The following is a 24,452-nucleotide window of genomic DNA, read 5'->3' on the forward strand; positions in this document are numbered from 1 at the left end:
TGCTGAACAAAAAAATACAAAACATTTTCCATTTCAACATGGGATGGAATAGGGCAACATATGGCATGTCTCTTGTATAGATCCTTAGAAATAGTGTTTGTCATAAATTCCTTGGCCAATGAAGAATAGGATTTCAGTCTTAGAAGACAAAGATATTCACCCACTACACCGGCAGCACCAGTACACAAACCCCAGAGACTCTCCATATTTCTTCCAATGAAGATAACGTGTTAGATATGTATTTTCCCCTTTCAGCCTTTACTCAATTACATTTTCTTATTTATTTGGAGTATTAAAACGGAGAACGGTAAACATTTCTCCAAAAAAGTAAGGTCCACTGTATTCTACAGAGTGAGGAAGGTGGGTTCCATAGCTTCTGGACACAGTTGAAGGCCCTCTGAGCACCTCTGGATGATGATCCTGCTTTTCAAAGTCTCTTCAGATAAATGTGGAAGTATTTCACTTGTTTTCAATGAGAGTCTGAACTTTATGTACAAGTTCTCGTGCTATCCTCAGGATTAACTGTGCGTCATGGTGCTCTGCCATTTCTGCAAGAAAGACATGGAACGACATTCGTTAATACAAGCCACTTAGGATAAAAGTTATAAAGACAATACATACTAAACAATACATTAAAATAATGTGTGTATTTGCCAGAAGCAAATATCAGTTTTGTATGTATCTGCACTTTAAATACTTTCAGGTTGATTGAATAAAATGTGGGATAAGACATTCTTTTATGTTCAATCCTGTCACTAAAGGAAGCTAAGTTTGAAAAGAACATAGGATCCCACAGCCAAAACTTTAATAGACATTGCAGCACAGGAGACTGCTGCTCCTTAACCACTTTGCATCCAGACCTTATGGACCAGAGCAGTTTTGACATTTTAGCTATGTCCCTATTTAATCAGCAATAACTTTACTCCTACTTATGACAGCTAAATAAAATATATATTGTTTTTTTCAAGATTAACTAGGCTTTAATTGTATGGCATTTTTTCCCTCTAACAATTTTGATTTCTATGCATTTTAATAGGAAAAAGAGAAAAAAAAATAGAAAAAACACATTATTTCTCAGTTTTACCAATTCCAGTTTAAAAATAGAAAGCGCTATTGTAGATAAAAGCCACACATTTTGTTTGGCTATTTCTACCGTTTATCACAAAACTTAAATTACATCCCTGTCACAATTTATGGTGAACATATTTGATTCTGAAATAATGCTACAGTGTGTATTTTTTCACTATGAAATGAGAAAATAAAATTATTTTTAATGGTAGAAATCAATATTATTGGCTCAGGGAACATATATTATCTTTCACCAATTAGTGCTGCAGCAGATAGTGACGGAGGTTTTGCACAGGAGCAAGCCCAATTTTGCACAGCACTGCGTCAGCTACAAGATGTATTTCTACATCATCGTGCCTTAGATGAAGTCACAGAGGACATCGATATACTGTAGTGGGGGAAAAAGTGGCTAAAGGACATCCAAACTGAAAGGGGAAGATTAAATTTACTTACCTGGGTCTTCTTCCAGCTCCTAGCAATCTATCAGGTCCCTCGTTGTAGTTCTGCTGCACTCCAGGGTGCTGCTGTCCCCTCTGAAAGATCCCCGACCACAGCTGTAGTTGTGGGCTACAGTGCATGCGTGAGCGCGTCCGAGTGCCTCTCTCAATTGCTACGCTTGTGCAGTTTAAGTCTTTGAGAACTGCACTTCCACGAATAAGAGTATGATCAACAGAGATGCAAGGATGCGCACATGCCTGCGACAACAGCTGTGGTCATGAATCTTTTTGAGAGGACAACTGCACCCTGGAGTGCAGCGGAACTATAGCAAGAAATCTGATAGACTGCTAGAGGCTGGAAGAATCCCCAGGTAAGTTAATGTAATCTCCACCCAGCTTGGATGTCCTTTAACCACTTGCCGACCGCACGCTTATACCGTGCGTCGGCAAAGTGGCAGCTGCAGGACCAGCGACGCAGTTCTGCGTCGCCAGCTGCAGGCTGATTAATCAGGAAGCAGCCGCTCGCGCGAGCGGCTGCTTCCTGTCAATTCACGGCGGGGGGCTCCGTGAATAGCCTGCGGGCCGCCGATGGCGGCTCGCAGGCTAAATGTAAACACAAGGCGGAAATCCGCTTTGTTTACATTGTACGGCGCTGCTGCGCAGCAGCGCCGTAAGGCAGATCGGCGATCCCCGGCCAATCAGCGGCCGGGGATCGCCGCCATGTGACAGGGGACGTCCTGTCACTGGCTGCACAGGACGGATAGCGTCCTGTGCAGCCCGGATCACCGGGGGGGAAAGGTAGGAGAGGGAGGGGGAGAATGTCGCCATGGAGGGGGGCTTTGAGGTGCCCCCCCCGCAACATGCCTGCAGGCAGGAGCGATCAGACCCCCCCTGCACATCATCCCCATAGGGGGGAAAAAAGGGGGGCGATCTGATCGCTCTGCGTGCACCCTGATCTGTGCTGGGGGCTGCAGAGCCCACCCAGCACAGATCACAACAAACAGCGCTGGTCCTTAAGGGGGGGTAAAGGGTGGGTCCTCAAGTGGTTAAAGGAAACCTGAGACAAAGTATATAGCAGCATTTATACTTACCTTGGGCTTTCTCCAGCCCCATGTACTATGTGTGCTCCCTCTCCATCCTCCTGGGCAGCTCCTTTCATCTACAATACTTCCTGCTAGTATTCAATCACGTCAGTCGGACTGCATTGCGCATGCCCAGCCTCGCACACACCACCATCGCGCTCCTGTTGCCAAGAGTGTTCACTGCCTGCACAGATAATACTGTGCAGGCACAAATGGCCGGGCCGTGCATGGGTTGTAGACAAACTGGAAGGTTGAAGACAAACGGCGCCGCCTGGGAGGGTGGCGAGGGAGCCCATGGAGTACCTGGGGCTGGAGGTAGTGGGCTAGGGGGAAAAACAAAACACCAGTGCCTGGGGGTTGGTAGTATAACTAGTGAAAGGAACCCACACATTTTCCCTTTAAAGTTACACACACTAATATAGAAGTGCTTCTATGGCATGTCAGGTGCACTTGTTTTCAGTTCAGGACCTTGGAGAGTTCCTGTTGTGCAACAGCTAAGCTGAGACACTTGCATTACATAATGAGTGCTGCTGTTCACCAGTGTGCTAATTCTCTCTTAATGAGTCTTGCATGCATTACAGTGTGGAACCATGCACTCATTAATACGCGTGGTACTGCATCCTTTTCAAATATTAATACATCAGAGGTGAAAATACTGTCAAAAGATTATGAGAGGTGCCATTGCTAACTTCCTTCCTACAAAATGCTGTGTGCCTGATTATAATGTTGATTGTCTGGCTCTAGCAGTTTCTGAGTCACACACACCTACAAGAATGGAGGTAGTTTAGGCAGAATGCTGAATTCACTCCTTTTGTTTTCACCAATCTGAAGAAGAAAAGGTTGTTGTCACACCAATATGAGAGATGAGATATTCTATAGGGTTTCCGCCAGAGCCAGGACAAGGTCCTCCAGCACCAAAGGCTGAGACACCAAAGTGCTCCCCTCCATCCCTCCCACCCCAGCCGTCACACTGATTGCTACAAGAGGCTCCCCAGGGCTCCCAACACCTTAATCTCTAGTAATCTTGCTCGCAGTCACTGCCATGTAACCCTTTTTCTTATTTCTCTCTGCTTCAAACACAATAAGGGAATGATAGCTGAGTGAGTCGGGCTTCCCCCCCCCCTACACTGCGCCTTGAGGCTGGAGCCTCTCTTGCCTCTGCCTCGGCCCAGCCCTGGTTTCCGCAATTATAGTGAATTCACCCCTGGGCCTTCTAGAGGAAACAATGCTGAAACCCCACCTACTATAACCACTGCCTAAACCACTCTTTAAAGGGAACCCAAGGTGAGAGTAATATGAAGGCTGCCATACTTATTTCCTTTTAAACAATACCAGTTGCCTGGCAATCCTCATGATCCTGTGTCTCTAAGACTTTTAGCCATAGACTCTGAACAAGCATATGCAGGTCAGGTACTCTGCATTAGCCATATGCGTGTTCCAAGGTTTTGACTCTGACACTACGTATGCCAGAAGATCAACAGGACTGCCAGGCAACTTGCATTGTTTACAAGGAAATAATCATGGCAGCCTCCATATCACTCTCACCTCGGGTTTCCTTTAAACTCCTCAAAACGATGTAATTAACTATTTGCCCTGCATCACTGCACCACCTAAACAGAACATTAATATGTTAGGTTAACGAAGCACTGTAGTGACATATAGAAGAATGCAGTAAAGTATTCAGGATACCCATTTTGATGTTAATTTTCCTGGTTTCAGTATCAGAAACACTTCCTATATCTATACATTGCTGTATATTGGTATGTAACTCCACCCTCCCAGTGTTGCTTAGCCTAGGTTGTTTAGCTATAGGGAATTCTCCTCCCAGAGCATTCTGGGAGACCAGGAATATTTTGTACTGGCTTTGGAACTCTCAGTAAACAAATATTATGTAGAGGTGCACCTGACAGAATTAAGAACTCATTTCTACTAGCCGAATGCCTTCTGCATCTGGTTTTTCGCATCCCAGACAGCTGTGGGTGTCTTCTGGAAGTGCGGATGCAGCTGTCAACTGACTTCTAGGGGGAATCAGAAATCTGCAGCACGCAATCCATATTTTGCCCCGCAGCACATCGTATCACTCCTAAATGGCTCACCCGCATTCAATGGAAACTACTCCATTGAGATGCAGTGGTAGCTCCAGCTCCAAATTTTTAGGGGGACACAAAGGGTTGGCTGGCTGGCTGGCTGGCTGGTGGGGCCCATTTGGGTGAGCAAAATCAATGTTTGTATGGGGAGTTTTAGTTATTTTTTGTGTAACTCCAGTGATAAAATTAAGACTAACTAGTTCAGCAATGATAGGAACCAAATGTAAACATCACACACAGTACTCAGAGGCTTTTGAGCAAAGCAGATTGTCCAAATGATGGTGCTATTATTGAAAGAAGTTACCTACGGATGTACTTGGCTAGTTTGCAGGCATGATTTAATCCTTACTTGCTAGCAAGCTGCTACTGTGTGGACAGGTCACAGACAAATCATTCCAGCCTCCAGCCTGTGTCTCAAGACTCTACAAGCAAGGGGAGGGCAAGAGGCAGGAGGGGGAGAAATTCCTGAAGACTAGTGCTTGTATTTTATTGCTGGAGACTAGAGCTCGTATTTTATTGCTGGAGACTAGAGCTCGTATTTTATTGCTGGAGACTAGAGCTTGTATTTTATTGCTGGAGACTAGAGCTCGTATTTTATTGCTGGAGACTAGAGCATGTATTTTATTGCTGGAGACTAGAGCTTGTATTTTGCAGACAGGAAGTTTAGAATCAGGATTATTACCCTGATACTACATATCAGGATATTAATCCTGATATTGATACTGATATTAAAACAAGCTCTAGTTTATTGGCCAATTTAAAAGAAAAACAATAAGCTTTCAACTTGTAAGCCTTCTTCAGACTCTATTTCTGTTGATTGACAATGTTAGAACATACAATCAGGAGGTAGAGAGATTTTTTGCAAATATAAGTATCATCCATATACATTAATTACAAGGGATCTTGCAAAGACCTTGTGAGGTATTCATGGCAAATAGATAAGATCCTTGGTTTACTTAGTGCCTACATAGACTCAAGGCTGACATGGAGAGGTTATTTTACAGGGGTACGTACAAAAAGGGCGTCGGGAAAAAAGGGCGCGTGGTGTAAACGATAAACAGTATTATCGTTTATTGAAATATTGTGTAGAATTTCGTTTAGAAATAGTGTTTTAAGAATTTATAAATCACTAAATAATGTGTATTTGATCGGCAATTGTTAAAACGTTAATCTTCCCTATTTGTAAACTGAAACTTATTTTAACGTTTGTTAAAAACCCTCCCTGTACCTCTCCCTAACCCCTAGACCCCCTGTTGGTGCCTAAACCTAAGACCCCCCTGTTGGTGCCTAAACCTAAGACCCCCCTGTTGGTGCCTAAACCTAAGACCCCCCTGTTGGTGCCTAAACCTAAGACCCCCCAGTTGGTGCCCAAACCTAAGACCCCCCTGTTGGTGCCTAAACCTAAGACCCCCCTGTTGGTGCCTAAACCTAAGACCCCCCTGTTGGTGCCTAAACCTAAGACCCCCCAGTTGGTGCCTAAACCTAAGACCCCCCTGTTGGTGCCTAAACCTAAGACCCCCCAGTTGGTGCCTAAACCTAAGACCCCCCTGTTGGTGCCTAAACCTAAGACCCCCCAGTTGGTGCCTAAACCTAAGACCCCCCTGTTGGTGCCTAAACCTAAGACCCCCCTGTTGGTGCCTAAACCTAAGACCCCCCAGTTGGTGCCTAAACCTAAGACCCCTCTGTTGGTGCCTAAACCTAAGACCCCCCAGTTGGTGCCTAAACCTAAGACCCCCTGTTGGTGCCTAAACCTAAGACCCCCCAGTTGGTGCCTAAACCTAAGACCCCCCTGTTGGTGCCTAAACCTAAGACCCCCCTGTTGGTGCCTAAACCTAAGACCCCCTATGGATAATAATGTTTTACAGACATTAATAAATAAAAAATGTAAATAAATAAATGTAATTAATTTTTTTGGGTGGATAATAATGTTTTAGAAATGTTTTATAAATAGTGATTTAGTATCTTTATAAACGTTATTCGTCACGGGCTGATTTTGTAAAGTTAAATCATCAAAAACATAGTCATAAATCCTTAAAATTCTCCGGGCGCCGTTTGTTAAAACGTTAATAATCTCGGGCGCCTTTTTCTCCCTGTTCGGCGCCCGATAAACGATATTTATAATGGGAGTAAATGGGGCGCCCTTTTTGTCCACTTGTCTCATGCGCCCAAATCTACTGCTTCCATTTTACAGACCCTATCCTGTTCACTCTATTCTGCCTGGAAATAGTTAAACTGTATATTACTGAGGGGAAGGGGGGGGGGGGGGGGGGGGGAGGGTCTGATGCACTAAGGGGGTTGCAGTGATTTCCGGGGGGAGGAGGCAGTGCCCCAGCGTGCCCCAGTGTAGCTCCGCCCATGGTGATATGCATAGGTTGCAGAGGCATTGCGGAAAATCGCGATACGACTTTGTGTCTAGTGGAAACGGGCCCTAAAGATACCGCCACCTGTGGTGATTCCAGAATAGGAGTCAGGATGAGGAGAGATGTTACAACGGGCAAAAAGTGGCCAAATCATTTATAAAGTAATATTGTAAAACATCAGCAATTTTATTCATTAGTTTATTTTCTCTACTGTTCCTCTTTAAAAGTAATTCAAATAAGAAGTTTAGTTGATATTGTTTGGCATGCCTGATTACATTTTTAACACATTAAAAAATAAACTAAAAAATAGAGAGAACTACAACATTCTTTTAGTTTTAAAGGACATCTGAGGTGAAAATAAATTGTTGAGAAAAACAATTGTATATATCCTCCTTCTCCTAAAAATGACTTTTCTAGATATCCCACAGTTTTATTTTATATTTAAATCTAGTTTTTAAGTTTTTACTGTTTAATTGTCTCTGCTCAATAGAACACCTTCATTGAAGTATGCCAGAGCTCAAATCTATGAATTATTGACCATTTTTATCTCCTTTCTGCTCTCAGATGCCATTTACTGACAGAAACAAGTTTTATGGCTATAATTACTTATCACTGAGGGTTATGCTGTAGTCTGACCCAGTCTGAGCTGGTCCCGACCCAGACAGAAACTGTCACTTGCATACCTGATGTTTAACTCTTTCAGGCAGAGAAAGAAAAAAAGGAACACAGCATAGTTATTTGTGTGCTTGGCACTGTACATACACATGTCTATCTCATCATGTCACATGTCACCTCGGAAGCTTCCATCTCAGAAAATGCAGTTCTTCAGAGATCCTACGCTAGATACACATTTAAGGACAATCCCTCCATATGGATGGACCCAAGAGCAATTGATATATTAATGGCTTACCACAGTACACACGCCTACTATATATTGCTTACCGTTAAAAAATTTGATAATATCAGTAAAATCCATGTTGTTGTCTCGCACAATCTCTCTGTAGACTTGTACAAGAGCTAAAGCAATGAACAACACAAAATGCTCAGAGGAGATGTGCCTGGCGGCCCATATCACTTCCCATACGGCAAACACATCTTCATATAACAGTTCTGCAGGGAAAAAAGGAGAAGAGAACCTGACGTCAATTAATGGGCATGTCAAAGACACTGATGTTTAGCTCAGATATGGGAGCTTTGGCACTCCCCCCCCCCTGCACATGCATTCCTCTCTACTACTTGGGGGTATCCATTTTTGAGGTGAAGGAGACTAGATAAGGGGGTATCTTGTGCAAAATATATGTAATAGAATATGTAATAACTTGATAAATCTACTTAACCTCCCTAGCGGTAGAGGTGAGTGTAATGACTTAATTACGATTTTGCGAAATTACGCGTTATTAGTGTAAGTACGATTATGGCCGTAAGTACATAATCGTAATGAAGAAGGATTTCGTGAAATTCTGCGGAAACGTAATTTTCGCGTAGCTTTCGCATAACAGTGGGTATCGCGAAATTACGTTTGCCTTGCATGCAACCGTTTGTAAGCGTAGTTACATAACGTAATTTCGCGATAGTTCATATTACTGTAAGCGTTAATTTTCGCGTAGTTTTCGCGTTACGGTGGGTATCGCGAAAATCCCTGTGTAACCAAGTTAAAAAATAAGATAAAATTAAATGAAAATAAATGAACCCAAGCAAATAAAAGAAGTACTTAAAGAAATAAACAGAAATATATATCACTGGCTGTTGATGAACACAGATTTAGCCTACCACTGGGTCTCTATCTGTCTAAAATAGCTGATAAACACTGAAACAAAGAAATCCCAGTCTGAATAATGCCCTAAAATAGTTAAATAAACAAATAAACTTCCTCACAGTCTATAGCAATGACTGAAATAAAGCAAAATGCTAGAAAAGGCAAAGAAATGGTGTATATGAGTTCTGCAATGTGCTCTCTCTCACTCCTTCTCCTACAGAAACAACAACCCACAAAGTGAAACTAACATGGCTGCCAGATTATATACTAGGAGGGTGGGTCAAACTACAATTTGTTGTTTAGGATGTATCTCAAAAGAAGCCTGTAATATGATTGGACAATCTCCAATACCCAGACACTTTCCTGTGTCTAGTAATTACTATTATAAACGCAATTACTTTCATTTTCAAAATTAAAATGTATTTCTTTTTATAGCTAACAAGTAATTACGAAATTCGCGAAATTACGAAGAAATGCGAAATTACGTTATGGTTTAGCGTGAAATTACGGTATAGTTGTACGTGAAATGATGTTATGAACGAAACGCGAAATTACGCGTTGAAAATTACGCTTATGGTATTATCAATTACGATTTTAATGGCAATTACGCTACCATAATTTCGCGCCATAATAGCAAATTTCGCATGCGTAATTATAGTAACGCGAAATTTCGAAAATTTCGGCTCAACCCTACCTAGCGGTATGATTACATCTGTATTTTAGGGTCTAAAAAAGGTGCAATTTTTTCACAAGTTTTTAGACCATAAAAGCAGGGAAAAAAATCATACTGCTAGCTAGATCTGCAGCAGCCCTGCATGTTATTCACCTCCCTGGATCAGTGGCATAGCTAGAGATCATGGGGCCCAGAGCCGGCCTTTGGGGGGGGGGGGGGGGGGGGGGCGGGGGTGGAGTGGAACAATCCCTGCAGGCCCTGCGCTGCAAAGAGGAGGAGGTAGCAGTGCAGGAAGAGGGAGCAGCGGGCACACAGCCAAATCCCCCGCCCTTACCTGGGGACTCCCCTTCTATGCTCCCCCTCCAGAATTCAGTAGCGGCTGCAGGCTGGGAACGACTCATTTCTTACTGGTTCCAGGCACCTGAGCTCTGTGTGTCTAGTCCTCTCTGTCTCAAATACTGATTAGTGGAAGTACAGTGAGCGGAATCGGAGACAGAGAAGACCAGCGGCATGCAGAGCTCCGGTGCCTGGAACTAGGAAGAGGTAAGTCGTTCCCCACCAGCTGCTGCTGTGCTACATTCTGGAGGGGGGAGCATGGAAGGGGGCCCCAGGTGAGGGCCACCTACCCGCCACTTCCCCTTCCAGGCTGCCTATATTGGGGGCACCTACAGCTGGCTACCTATACTGGGGGATCTATACCTAGCAACCTACAATGGGGTACCTATAACTTGCTACCTATACTGGGGGCATCTACAGCTGGTTACCTATACTGGGGGAATCTATATCTGGCTACCTATACTGGGGACACCTATATCTGGCTACCTATACTCGGGGCATCTATAGCTGGTTACCTATACTGGGGGCACCTATATCTGGCTACCTATACTGGGAGTAACTATACTCTGACCCTAGGCCCCACATATGACACTCGCCCCAGGCCCCGCAAACTTTAAGGCTGTCTCTGATGGGACCCCATGGCAAAACTTTCATGGGGCCCTCAGATGTAGGCACTCTTAACCAGTTCACCCCCAAGGGTTTTTACTCTAACGGACCAGAGCAATTTTGACTTGTCAGTGCTCCTCCCTTTTATTCCCTAATAACTTTATTACTACTTATCACTAGAAAATTATCTATACCTCATTTTTTTCGACACCAATTAGGCTTTCTGTGGGTAGTACATTTTGCTAAGAATTTTTTTATTCTAAATGCGTTTTAATGGGAAAAAAACAAAAAAAATGAAAAAAAATAAAATTAAAATTAAACATTCTCGTGTGGTTAAAACAAACACATTTTATTTGCCCACTTGTCCCGATTATTAAACTATGTCCCTATCACAATGTAATATATTATTTTGAAATATAGGTGTTATTTTTCTGTTTTGTTTTTTTTTGTTCTGGCCATAATTACAAGCCCCTATATAATAAATTAAAATTCATTTTCCCCCATAAAATATAGAATGAAAAAAGCTGAGTCCCTAAGGCAACTATTTATTTATTTATTTTAAGCTGATTTTTATTTACAAGTGTTTTATTTTTTGGGGTGGGGGGGGGGGGGGAGTTTTGGAAGTGTAATTTTATTAATTTTATTAATAGTGTGTATGTACTTGTATATGTATGTGTAATATACTATACGTTCGCTAGTGAACACTCTCCCGTATAGGAGGTGATCCCCTTTTTTTTTTTTACACTTTATTAAACTGTAACAGCTTCCTGTTTTTATGTTTGCGGTCACGTCCATTCACTCCAGGCAGTGCGATTGGGTAGAGGACCGCTCAGTCCTCCTCCCCAATCACTCAGCACGGGATCCCGATGGTAATGGGGGCGGTAGCGGTGCGCAGGGCCGGCCCGCCCATGAGGCGGGGTGAGGCAGGTTCCTCAGGCAGCAGGAAGTGGAGGGGCGGCACCAGATGAAGTGACTGCGCGTAGACGAGAGAGAGAGTGCAGGGTGCAGTGCAGACTCTGCAGTGAAGTCCGGCTGCTCCTGTGTGGTGCCCGACCGTGCCTCCGACCCCGTGCCTGCACACACCGTGAGTGACTGACCCTTCCTCCCCTCCGGCTCCGCCGAGACCGAGTCCGCCCAGACTGTCTGTGTTCTGGCTGAGTCACCCGCCCCGCCGCCCCCCATTAGGCTGTGCACCACCGGGACCGCCCGCCCGTTCTGCTGCCACCTGCACGTGCCACCCACATGTTACCGCCGGCCTCCGAGTCCGACGACTCCGAGCTCTGCGGCCTCTCCTGTCTCCTCCAAGGCTGCACGCTGGTGACGCTGCCTAGTGCCTAAGCCTGCTGATTTGATGGCGGCGGCTGCCGCCCGCTCTGCTGCCTTGGCTGCGGCTGATTGTCACGGTCAGTCACTGAGCGGCGAGCGCCGCCGACGTGACTGTGACGATGATGAGGCTGGTTGGCTGCTGCTGCTCACTGGCCCAGCGAGACATCCCTCAGATCCGAGATGGAGCATGCCCGCCACAGGCCGCAGCCGTTTGTCCCCTGTGTGCCAGTGCTGGATGCGGATGCCCGCCCTTCGCCGCCGCCAGACCCGGAGGGAGACCCAATCCCCGGTGAGTCAGTCACTCACTTTGCTGCCTCACTCAGGCTTTCCTTCATGGACACGGTCGGTTGTGTGGGGGATGTAATGTTATGTAGACATATTGGGGGTGGGGGGATGGGGGGCTTGGCAAGGGGAACAGAATCAATGAAGGGGCTGACAAAGTCAGGGGGGGGGGATGGGGGGCTTGGCAAGGGGAACAGAATCAATGAAGGGGATAACAAAGTCGGGGGGGGGGGGAATGGGGGGCTTGGCAAGGGAAACAGAATCAATGAAAGGGATGACAAAGTCGGAATGGGTGGGGGGGCTTGGCAGGGGGAACAGAATCAATGAAGGGGATGACAAAGATGGGGGGGGGGGCGCCTTTACGATCTTTGCCTCAGGCAGCAGAAAGTCCAGGACCGGCCCTGGCGGTGCGCACACGTGCGGAGTGGCGGCGGGAACGCGCGATGTGTTAAAACGTCATGTTGCCATTAACAGGCAAAAGCATGACGTTTTAATACGATACATTGACGTTAAATGGATAAGCAATGCCACCTGCCCCTTCCCTGTCGATATGAGTTAATTGGGCAATTTACATTCTCATGCAATTAGCACTGCACAATGTTCATGGGCACTGGGCCCCCTATGTTCCAGGGCCCCATAGCAGTTGCTATGGCTATTGCTATACCCCTGCCCTGAATCCGGGTGGTGCACTTCTGCTATAGTGAGATTGCGCATCTGTGGTCATGACAACAGACGGCAATCTCATCAGTGGGATCGAGAGCCTCCAAAGACCGGAAAAGGAATGGCTGCTAGTGTCTGGATCCTGGGGGAGGCGATATGCAAACGTCCGCTGCACATAGGCTCTGCATATGCCTCGTGGTGCCTACCCAGAGTCAGGCTCAGGGTTACCGCTCTGAGCTGCGGTTTTCTGGCCCAAGCCTGACTCAGGGTTACTGCTAAGCAGGTTAAACTCCGTAGGATGCCTGGATCTGGAGAAAATAGATCCCCTATGTAGGAAACCTATTTGCCATCTAATTTTAGCTGCACAGTATATGATTGTGAACAACTGGAAATCTTCTGACCCCTTCTGTATTTCAGAACTTTTCACCATAATTAATAGGAACATGCTAATGGAGAATCTTTTGAACAATAACTCCATGCCATAAAACGCAGATGTCACTCAGCAGGAGTTCGGGAAGATTTCTAAACATTCATAGTTCTTAGTCCTAAAGTTTGGTGTTCACTTGGTGATGATGAGTATAACCAGGCAACCTTAGTTGTTAGGCTGCCTTGTTCTATTTTTAGTTAAATTTTTTTTGTTACTGAGTTAATTTATGTTATTGAGTTATGCATATCATTATTTGTATCTTCTCAACAGAATCCCTGATACCCCGTATAAGAACAACAAGCGTTGTCATACTTAACTCTAAGCGGAATCTATGTTTTGTTCATGTACTTATAGACTGTACATTGCTTACCTCCTAAGCCTTCCCCCAAACACTCACTTGCAAAGTGATTGGTAGGCTTAAAGAGAACCCGAGGTGGATTTGAAGAATATTATCTGCATACAGAGGCTGGATCTGCCTATACAGCCTAGCCTCTGTTGCTATCCCAAACCCCCCTAAGGTCCCCCTGCACTCTGCAATCCCTCATAAATCACAGCCACGCTGCTGACAAACAGCTTGTCAGAGCTGGCTGTGTTTATCTCTATAGTGTCAGTCTGCTGCTCTCCCCGCCTCCTGCAGAACTCCAGTCCCCGCCTGCATCCCTTCCCTCCCTACTGATTGGAGGGAAGGGACGGGGGCAGGGACCGGAGCTATGCAGGAGGCGGGGGAGCATCTGAGACTGACACTACAGATGTAAATACAGCCTCACAGCACGGCTGTGATTTATGAGGGATTGCAGAGTGCAGGGGGACCTTAGTGGGGTTTGGGATAGCAACAGAGGCTGGGCTGTATAGGCAGATACAGCCTCTGTATGCAGATAACATTCTTTAAACACACCTCGGGTTCTCTTTAAGGCCCCTGCTCCAATCACCCCTTTCGACTGTCAAGCTCACCCTAACCATCTGGCCCTATTGGGTTTGTCCAGCTGGCTCTGGGAGTGACTTGTCAGCTCTAGGTTAGAGGTCAAACGTTGATACAAACCACTTTCGGTCTTTATTATCTCTTCTAAAGGTAACCTTGAATGTAACAAGTCTTTATTCATTTCTGTCTGGTGATACGTTTTTTTGTTGAGTGTATTACAGCACTAGTATATCAGTTATTTGCTACACATCATATAACATTCAAATGTTGTACAATTTATCTTTCTACCAATAAAAATTATTGTTGAAAAAAAACAAAACTCCGTAGGATGGATTTATCGAGACACCTGGAAAGGAAGCTGATGCAAATGTGGAGCAATTGCCCAGGCCAGCCATTCACAAAAGGTGGACTATTTTTTGCGTAGAAAGATAAAGATATGGGCCCATATGCAATTCACTTTTTCTCCTGACTTTTCTCTTAGGTGATATTTTCAAACTTGCCAATAAAATTAATTTTACACTACCAGCAAGCAAAAAAGGGTAACAAATTACTATCAAAATTATTTTGAATAACTTTTTGGTACTTTTTCCATTGCAAAGTGCTGAAAAGTGATTCTAAATAGTAGATGAAAAATTATCACCTAGAAGAACACTCAACTGCAAGGGAATTACATATGGGCCATAAGCTTATTTAGTACCATTCACACTACAATAAGCCTAATGCTGGTTCCACACCATACCATTTATCGGCAGATTTACCTGCAGATCTATTATTTCCAGCATGTCCGATCTGAGAATCGATTTTTTGAGTGATTTTCTGACAGATTTCCATAGAAACGAACAGAAATAGCTCAGAAAATCACAAAAAAAAAATCGATCGATTCTTAGATCAGACATGCTGGAAATAATCGATCTGGCAGGTAAATCTGCCAAAAAATTGTATGGTGTGGATGCAGCATAAAGGTCCTCCGAGCTGTGTATGCTGCACTTTCAGGCACTGTATTGTCCTGCAGAAGTTGAGATGTACCCGCAAAATGTGTTGTCTTGAGTGTATCAATAAACAGATTTTTAATGTTAAATAAATTAACATTATTTTATTGTATGTTTTGGGGGTGCCTCCTACCTCCCACTACGCTACAAGAATTTTCTTTATTAATTATACAGAAAGTAGTCCTAAATACAAATGTCCTTTGTATAAATTGTGAATAAATAGACTAAATATAAATGTACATCGTATAAATCTCTGTTAAAAAAAATCTGATTTTCAAGCTAAGTCATAGACTGCACACAGATTCAATTTTCAGAATAACATCCAGTTCTTCAGATGTATAAACTTTGAACAGTGGCTGGATAGTGTACTGGTTACAGGTTCTGCCTCTGACATAGCAGACCAGGGTTCAAATCTTGACTCTTCCAATTCAGTAGGCCAGCACCTGAGACATGGGGTAAGAGTCACTAACACTACTTCTGCCTAGTGGCTGCAGCTCTGGTTAGGGCCTGATTTGTACCGCCCAAGGCCACTATCGCCAGCTGCCCCCAGACCGACAGGGATTAGATTGTAGAACGGCTAGGGATTAGATTGTAAACTCCTCTGAGGACAGTTAGTGACATGATGGCAGGAATTAGATTGTAAACTGCTTCTTGGCGAGTGCCACATTCGGCTCAGAGATCACTGTAAGTGCCAATTCATTACCCCTTCATCCCCCGAGTGCCAGATCCGGCTGTTGGTTGCCCCCCACCGCTATGTGCAAACTCTGTGTAGCAGGGCGAATGTTTGGCAGGCTAACTGCTGCTGCCATCCTGCTGCCCACAGGCCGCCACCTTGCTTTCCTGGTGCCCTAGGCCATAGCCTTTGTGGCCTTGCCTGAAATCTGGCCATGGCTCTGGTGCTTTGAGTCCGCCAGGAGAAAAGATTTTTCACCTTATGCATCAGAGCAATTTTCACCTCCCATTCATTCGCTAATAACTTTATCACTACTTAACACAATTTATTAAACTATATCTTGTTTTTTTCTGCCACTAATTAGGCTTTCTTTGGGTGGTACATTTTGCTAAGAATAATTTTTTGATAAGTGCATTTTAACAGGATTAATAAGAAAAAAATGGAAAAAAATTAATTATTTCTCAGTTTTCGTCCATTATAGCTTTAAAATAATCCAAGCTACCATAATTAAAACCTATGTATTTTATTTGCCTGTTTGTCTTGGTTATGACACCATTTAAATTTTGTCCCTATCACAATGTATGGCGCCAATATTTTATTTGGAAATAAAGGTGCATTTTTTCCGTTTTGCGTCCATCACTATTTACAAGCGTATTATTTTAAAAAATGTACGTAGTATAACCCCTTCAAATGCATATTTAAAAAGTTCAGACCTGTAGGTAACTATTTATGTTTTTTTTTTGTTTTAATTGTAATTTTTTTTTTTCCAAATTTTTAAAAATTTTATTTGGGTAATAGTTTGGTGTGGGAAATAAACAGTTAATTTTTAATGTTATTATATGTGTAAATTGTAATGTAAAAAATATGTAGATGTAGTTTTACTATTTGGCCACAAGATGGCTACCTTGAGTTTATTTTTTTCTCCTTGTGCTTCTCGATCACTGGAAGCACAGAAAGCACAAGGAGCATGGGGACACTTTTGTTTTGCAGAAAGACTGAAGCCTCTAGTAAGAGCGCTTCAGTTTTTCTGCTGGGGACACGGATCGGTGATCGGGAACCATGTTCCCGTTCATTGATCCCATGGCTACCGAGGGACAGCACGGGGGCACGCCCACGATTGCGCGGAAGCGCAGCACCGCAGCCGCCTGGACGTGAGGATCACGTCCGGGCGGCAGAAATGGTTAATCTTCTGCAACATCTTAGTAGAAGACCCCGTAGGTGACAATTTTGTAATGATTCCCACATAGGTGTGCAACAGAATGGTAACGTGGGTCATCTCCTCTTTCTCCAAGTCAGGACCGGATTTTTAATGATTTAGTTTCTTTTGCCTCTTGTCAGAATCTCTGTAGCTCATGCAAAAAATAAAATATATATACAGTATATATATATATATATATATATATATATATATATAACACTATAAGAGTAGGGAAATATTCAAATACCTCTTTTAAAATCCAGAAGAAACCAGCGATAACAGAAATAGAAATGGGTATAGTCTCCATTCTGGTGCATCAGTTCAAACAGCTCGGAATCCAAAATCTGGCAAAAAAGGAAGCAAAGTGTGTTAGACATCTATAAGAGGATCCATTTGCTTAAGTACCTGTAATTCAGAGCCAGTTTACTAAACGCAGGGCATTGGGGTTAACTGGTATACACTAATTGCAGGAGGCCCTGCATGACCTCTTGTGCCTTCTACATGCCCACCCCAGCCTAACCCTAAACCATACATGTCAAACTCCAGCCAGACTCATGGTAGTGGCTCAGCTATGGGAGGTGATCATGATGGTCACACTTGTAATGTGACACCTGGCTGATGGGTCCTTGGGCTATGGGATCAGCCACCGTAAAAGGAGGGGGAATAGGGTGTGAACATTGGTAGCTCTCACCCCATTTTCACTGCGGCCCCTGATGGGATTGTGTAGCTCAGGATTCCACAGTGTTACTCTGCTGTGTGAACTGCTCAGTTTGGCCCAGTGCACACCAAAACCGATAGCAGATCGTCAAAACGCTAGCGGTTTTGGGAGCAGAGAGACGATATTTGATATTTCGGTACTCACGCATGCAGAGTACGGCCACACTCGTGCTTGAAGAGGAGTGTGGCCCCAGTCAGATTACATTTTGGAGGGGCCGTGCTCGGTGACAGGGGACCAGAGGACAGTGAGAATAGCCCCATTGGGATCCAGAGGCTTCACTCTCCTACGGTAAGTATGGAATTTTTACCTGGGATTCAGATCGGGTACACTTTAAATCAAAGCACAGAACTTCCACATTACATTATATGCTATTAGGAGGGATCTCTGGTCCACATCAGAGTCTCCTTTAAAGGTTATCAGTGGCAGTTGACGCATTTGGACAGACTTTTGTTATTATCTATGGCAATTACATACGCATTCTCATAGATGTTCCCACCTGGATCAGCGATCTCATGTTTGCAAAGTGTGTGTCCATAGCTCCTCCATTGGGGAAGTTCTGACTCATTCTCTTCATGAGCTGTGTAAAGCAGCTGTACGCCAGCATATCTGTGATTAGAAAATATCATGTTAGGGGAATGTGCAAGGATTGTTATTATCATAGCTCCCAACTGTCCCCTTTGGGAACCAAATCCCACTGGGACAAATGTATGTTAAAGGGGCATTTAAGGCTGTGGGAAAAAAATAGTTTTACTCACCTGGGGCTTCCAGCAGCCCCCTGCAGCTGTATTGTGCCCACGCCGACTCCATCAGATGCTCCTGGCCCCGCCGGTAGCCACTTCCGGCGACAGGAGTTGACAGGCCAGGAACGCGAGTGATTCTTCGCGTTCCCGGCCACAATAGTGCCCTCTATGCTGCTATAGCATATAGCACGTAGCATATTGCAGCATAGAGGGCGCTATTGTGGCCGGGAATGCGAAGAATCACTCGCGTTCCCCGCCGAAACCGGAAGTGGCTGCCGGCAGGGCCAGAAGAATTTGATGGAGTCGCCATGGGCACAATACAGCTGCAGGGGGCTGCTGGAAGCCCCAGGTGAGTAAAACTCATTTTTTCCCACAGACTTAAGTGGCCCTTTAAAGAGACTGTGAAGCCTCTTTAAAAATCAGTTTTTACCTCTTATTTATGTTAAGGATCATTGGCAGACCTAAAACGCCGCTATCCCGCAGCCGAACAAGGGTTTTATCACCCTCAAATCCTAGGGCAAAAATCCACGACTTTCATGGTCGTGGATTTTGCTGCCCAGGGAGGCAGAGGTTAGCGCTGTAGCTCTGCCTCCATTTGCGTCAATCCACTGCGGATCTCCGCCTCTCTCCCGTCCCTCTCTGTGAAAGAAGACAGAGATGGGTGGGGAGAGACGGCGATCAACGGGGATTGATGCGAGGCGAGGCAGAGCTACTGCAGAAAGCTCTGCTCCCCCTGTTTTTGCCCTGGGGATTTGAGGGTGATAAAACCCTTGTTCACCGTGGAATAGCGGCGTTTTAGGTCTGCCAATGATCCTTAACATAAATAAGAAGTAAAAACTGATTTTTAAAGAGGTTTCAGACTCTCTTAAAATGTATGTATTTTAAATTTTACAATTTTTTTGCAGTAGAGGTCCTTTCAACACATTTTACAGAGTGTGTCACCTACAGTAGATAGTAAAGATCTGGCAGCTTTCGGACTTTTTATCCTCATGGAGGTTCTCAGGTTTTTCTTTACTTGCGTAACCACTATCTGAGCCCTACAATCAGCACAAATAAAAATTCCATTGTATTTGGTTAGTGCTACATTTGTGTCCATTTTTGCTGCAAAAATAAAGAGTTGTTCTGCTTTTGTTTTAAAGAACACCTGTAAGAAAAACAAGTGTGTGCCCTGGGGGGTACTTACCCTGGGAGGGGGAAACGTCTGGAACGTAATGAGACTTCCCTTGTCCTCCTTAGGCAGCCAGATCCAGTACTGGCTGGCCCGAGCAGTCTTGCACCATAATATTTTAAGGAGTCGCTGCGCATGTGCACAGCAGGCTCATCTGCGCATCTGCTCAGGCTCCACCATGAATAGCCGAGCTCACTCTACCGCACAGGCACATATTGTTCATGCCTGCGCAGTACAGCAGACCTGATCAGGTTCAGCTATGTCCGCCAGAGCCGAGCGTAGAGCCACTACTGTGCATGTGAGCACGCCAACAAGCGATCGACAAGGAGATTGTGGTTCGGCTAGCTAGTACTACATTTGTGTTGCAAAGATCATCCTTTAATCCTTTATAGTTTGAGATATATATATATAATATAATATATATATATATTTATTATTATTATTATTATTTAGTATTTATATAGCGCCGACATATTACGCAGCGCTGTACAGTGTATATATATATTGTCACTAACTGTCCCTCAAAGGAGCTCACAATCTAATCCCTACCATTGTCATATGTCTATATTATGTAGTGTAAGTACTGTAGTCTAGGGCCAAATTTAGGGGGAGCCAATTAACTTATCCGTATGTTTTTGGAATGTGGGAGGAAACCGGAGTGCCCGGAGGAAACCCACGCAGACACAGAGAGAACATACAAACTCTTTGCAGATAGTGCCCTGGCTGGGATTCGAACCAGGGACCCAGCGCTGCAAGGCGAGAGAGCTAACCACTACGCCACCGTGCTGCATATATATATATATATATATATATATATATATATATATATATATATATATATATATATATATATATATATATATATATATATATATATATATATATATATATATATATATATATATATATATATATATATATATATATATATATACAGTGGTGTGAAAAAGTATTTGCCCTCTTCCTAATTTCTTATTCTTTTGCATGTTTGTCACACTTAACTGTTTCTGCTCATCAAAAACCGTTAACTATTAGTCAAAGATAACATAATTGAACACAAAATGCAGTTTTAACTGATGGTTTTTATTATTTAGTGAGAAAAAAAAACTCCAAACCTACATGGCCCTGTGTGAAAAAGTGATTGCCCCCCTTGTTAAAAAATAACTTAAAGGTGGTTTGTTACACCCGAGTTCAATTTCTGTAGTCACCCCCAGGCCTGATTACTGCCACACCTGTTTCAATCAAGAAATCACTTAAATAGGAGCTATCTGACACAGAGAAGTAGACCAAAAGCACCTCAAAAGCTAGACATCATGCCAAGATCCAAAGAAATTCAGGAACAAATGAGAACAAAAGTACTGTAATTGAAATCTATCAGTCTGGTAAAGGTTATAAAGCCATTTCTAAAGCTTTGGGACTCCAGCAAACCACAGTGAGAGCCATTATCCACAAATTGCAAACACATGGAACAGTGATGAACCTTCCCAGGAGTGGCCGGCCGACCAAAATTACCCCAAGAGCGCAGAGAAAACTCATCCGAGAGGCCACAAAAGACCCCAGGACAACATCTAAAGAACTGCAGGCCTCACTTGCCTCAATTAAGGTCAGTGTTCACGACTCCACCATAAGAAAGAGACTGGGCAAAAACGGCCTGCATGGAAGATATCCAAGGCGCAAACCACTTTTAAGCAAAAAGAACATTAAGGCTCGTCTCAATTTTGCTAAAAAAACATCTCAATGATTGCCAAGACTTTTGGGAAAATACCTTGTGGACCGACGAGACAAAAGTTGAACTTTTTGGAAGGTGCGTGTCCCGTTACATCTGGCGTAGAAGTAACACAGCATTTCAGCAGAAGAACATCATACCAACAGTAAAATATGGTGGTGGTAGTGTGATGGTCTGGGGTTGTTTTGCTGCTTCAGGACCTGGAAGGCATGCTGTGATAGATGTAACCATGAATTCTACTGTCTGCCAAAAAATCCTGAAGGAGAATGTCCGGCCATCTGTTCGTCAACTCAAGCTGAAGCGATCTTGGGTGCTGCAGCAGGACAATGACCCAAAACACACCAGAAAATTCACCTCTGAATGGCTGAAGAAAAACAAAATGAAGACTTTGGAGAGGCCTAGTCAAAGTCCTGACCTGAATCCTATTGAAATGTTGTGGCATGACCTTAAAAAGGCGGTTCTTGCTAGAAAACCCTCAAATAAAGCTGAATTACAACAATTCTGCAAAGATGAGTGGGCCAAAATTCCTCCAGAGCGCTGTAAAATACTCGTTGCAAGTTATCGCAAATGCTTGATTGCAGTTATTGCTGCTAAGGGTGGCCCAACCAGTTATTAGGTTCAGGGGGCAATTTCTTTTTCACACAGGGCCATGTAGGTTTTGAGGTTTTTTTCTCACTAAATAATAAAAAACATCATTTAAAACTGCATTTTGTGTTCAATTATGTTATCTTTGACTAATAGTTAACGGTTTTTGATGAGCAGAAACATTTAAGTGTGACAAACATGCAAAAGAATAAGAAATCAGGAAGGGGGCAAATAGTTTTTCACACCACTGTACCTTTACAAACATTTTACTAATTCAAAGGCTAAGAAAGGCAGAACAATGATATTTGCAGCACAAATGCAGCACTTTCCAACCACCTTTATGGCCATGCACGGTACGGGGGAAGGGGCAGCTTCAGTAAATCCACTTTCTGAAGAGAAGTTGTTCAGTTCAAGTGCCACATTACTTTGCAAGCAAATAGGCAGACCGACTAACATCTTTCAATAGATCCTTTCAAGGGAGTGTTTATATAAAGAATAAAGGAAATACCGAGAATACCCCATAAGGAGATGGGCTAGTCAGATTTTTACTACCTACATTAAATGACAGTGGAATAGGAAAAAGGTAATGTACAGTGCATTTTACTCTGGGATATCTTATATAAGTGTATTTACATGCATTTTATTTATTTATTTTTTGTGATAGTGATCCTTAAAGAGAGCCTGAGGTGGGCTGATGAAATAAAAAAAAAAACTAGGCTACCTGATCTGGGGGGGCTGTGCGGTTCAGGTAGCTGCCAAAACTGCAGCTTTCCGCTGCTCCTATGGGCCGCACTGGCCCACTTTCACTTTCGTGACCTCTGGGTCACGATGCTGGAATGAGAGACTGATTCTCTCTCCCAGCGTGCAGGGAGGCGGGGAGCAGCAGGGGGTGTGGCCAGGGAGAGAGCTGCCCAATGGCAGCTCTGGAAACCCTGCAGGAACAGGGAAGCCCACTCTCACATGTTTACCTCCGATATAGCAACGCCGCGGGGGGGGGGGGGGGGGGGGAGGGGGTCAGAGAGCAGGGTTGCGGGGACACAGAGGCATGTCATGAGGCAGAGAACATGCCTCTGTGTCCCAACTGTCCCCCCAAAAAAACACCTCGGGTTCCCTTTAAATTAAATTGAAACTTTATTACCATTCTTTTGGAAATAAGTAGCTGGCTGCAGACTGAAATCGTAAAACATAATTTTTAATAACAGCAAATTACAAAAAAAAAGGATCTGAAGCCTTAATCTATGTTTATGGTAATTTTATAATGAAAGTGAACCTTCAGCTACATATGCTGACAGTCAGTCTCGGCTCAGGTTCCCTTTAAAGACAATTGACAAACTCACCATTCTCTAGAATCACCATGAGTGGAGCCAGCAGGTCACACATCCCCTGCACATAGCCCACATCCAGATGTTCCCAGACGAAGCTGTATGGAATGCCAAGAGCAACAGCATTAATAGGAGGTACGTGGATTTATGTTGCCTGTCACTTAGAGCCCTAGTTCAGGCACATTTACTGATATAGTGTAAAATATATTTTAACTTCCACTGTACAAATTTGTCATGTTTCCATGTTTAGTTTTTATTACCTAGCTAACTGGATCTGCAAAACTGACTTCAAGTGTGGCTGTCAGATTTAGCTTACTTAGTATGAATAGTCCCCATGCTTACTATTACCTTCACTTTTCACTATTACCTTCACTTTAGACACAGAACATTTATATTGCGCTTTTTCTCCAGGCGGACTCAAAGCGCCAGAGCTGCAGCCACTAGGACGCGCTCTATAGGCAGTAGCAGTGTTAGGGAAACTTGCCCAGGGTCTCCTACTGAATAGGTGCTGGCTTACTGAACAGGCAGAGCTGAGATTTGAACCCAGGACACCTGTGGCAGAGACAGAGCCCTTAACCACTTGAGGACTACAGTGCTAACCCCCCCCTCAAGACCAGGCCAAGCTGCAGGGCCACATAACACACCACACAAGTGATTCACCCTCCCCCCCCCCTTTTTCTCGCCACCAACAGAGATTTCTGTTGGTGGGGTCTAATTTCCCCCGAGATATTTGTTTATTTTTTTACAAATATATATTTGTTTGTTTTTATTAATTTATGTATTTTTATTTTATTTTTCCCAACCTTCCTCCCCGGCCAGCCTATCACAGCGATCGGCTGTGATAGGCTTCAGCTTATCACCGCCAATCACTCTCAGCTCTTGTGCCCCAGGGAGACAGCCGTGTCACACTGTACATCGCAGCGCTGTACCATGATAAAAGACGGCGGATTCACCGTCTAACAGTCTCCCAGCAGCGGTCAGCGGGAGATGCGCACGCAGCCTGTGCGCGATCTTCTGCAATAGCCGGCCCCAGGACTTGACACCAATTGGCGTTAGGCGGTCCTGGGGCTGCCACCGCGGTCACGCCCTATGGCGTGACGCGGTTGTTAGGTAGTTAAACATTACACTATCCAGCCACCACTTTAACCTCCCTAGCGGTATGGACAGAAATGTCCGTTCAAAAAAACATGCTGTGAACAGTATAAACATGCATACACATCAATACTCTCCTGCACTGTATACTAGACCCTTGCTTGACACATTTTGGCAAGTTACAGGAAAAAAAAATTTTAAAAATAAATTTTATCACTGTTT

General features: G+C 44.0%; 1 protein-coding gene across 6 annotated transcripts in view; it reads right to left on the reverse strand.

Annotated features, from left to right (window-relative positions):
- Nucleotides 1–257: 257 nt before the first annotated feature.
- The window catches only part of SGSM2 (small G protein signaling modulator 2), a 470,219-nt gene continuing 446,024 nt past the window's right edge, over nt 258–24,452 (reverse strand). For all 6 annotated transcript variants that reach the window (XM_068265983.1, XM_068265978.1, XM_068265979.1 and 3 more), the window contains 5 exons: nt 23,154–23,236; nt 18,094–18,203; nt 17,127–17,223; nt 7,977–8,144; nt 258–548 (listed from right to left, as the gene is read on the reverse strand). In XM_068265983.1, coding sequence (XP_068122084.1) covers nt 460–548; nt 7,977–8,144; nt 17,127–17,223; nt 18,094–18,203; nt 23,154–23,236 — 547 coding nt within the window. In that variant the 3' untranslated portion in view covers nt 258–459. The remainder of the gene's footprint in view (nt 549–7,976; nt 8,145–17,126; nt 17,224–18,093; nt 18,204–23,153; nt 23,237–24,452) is intronic.

Source organism: Hyperolius riggenbachi, chromosome 2, assembly GCF_040937935.1.
Source record: "Hyperolius riggenbachi isolate aHypRig1 chromosome 2, aHypRig1.pri, whole genome shotgun sequence".
Lineage (NCBI taxonomy): Eukaryota > Metazoa > Chordata > Amphibia > Anura > Hyperoliidae > Hyperolius > Hyperolius riggenbachi.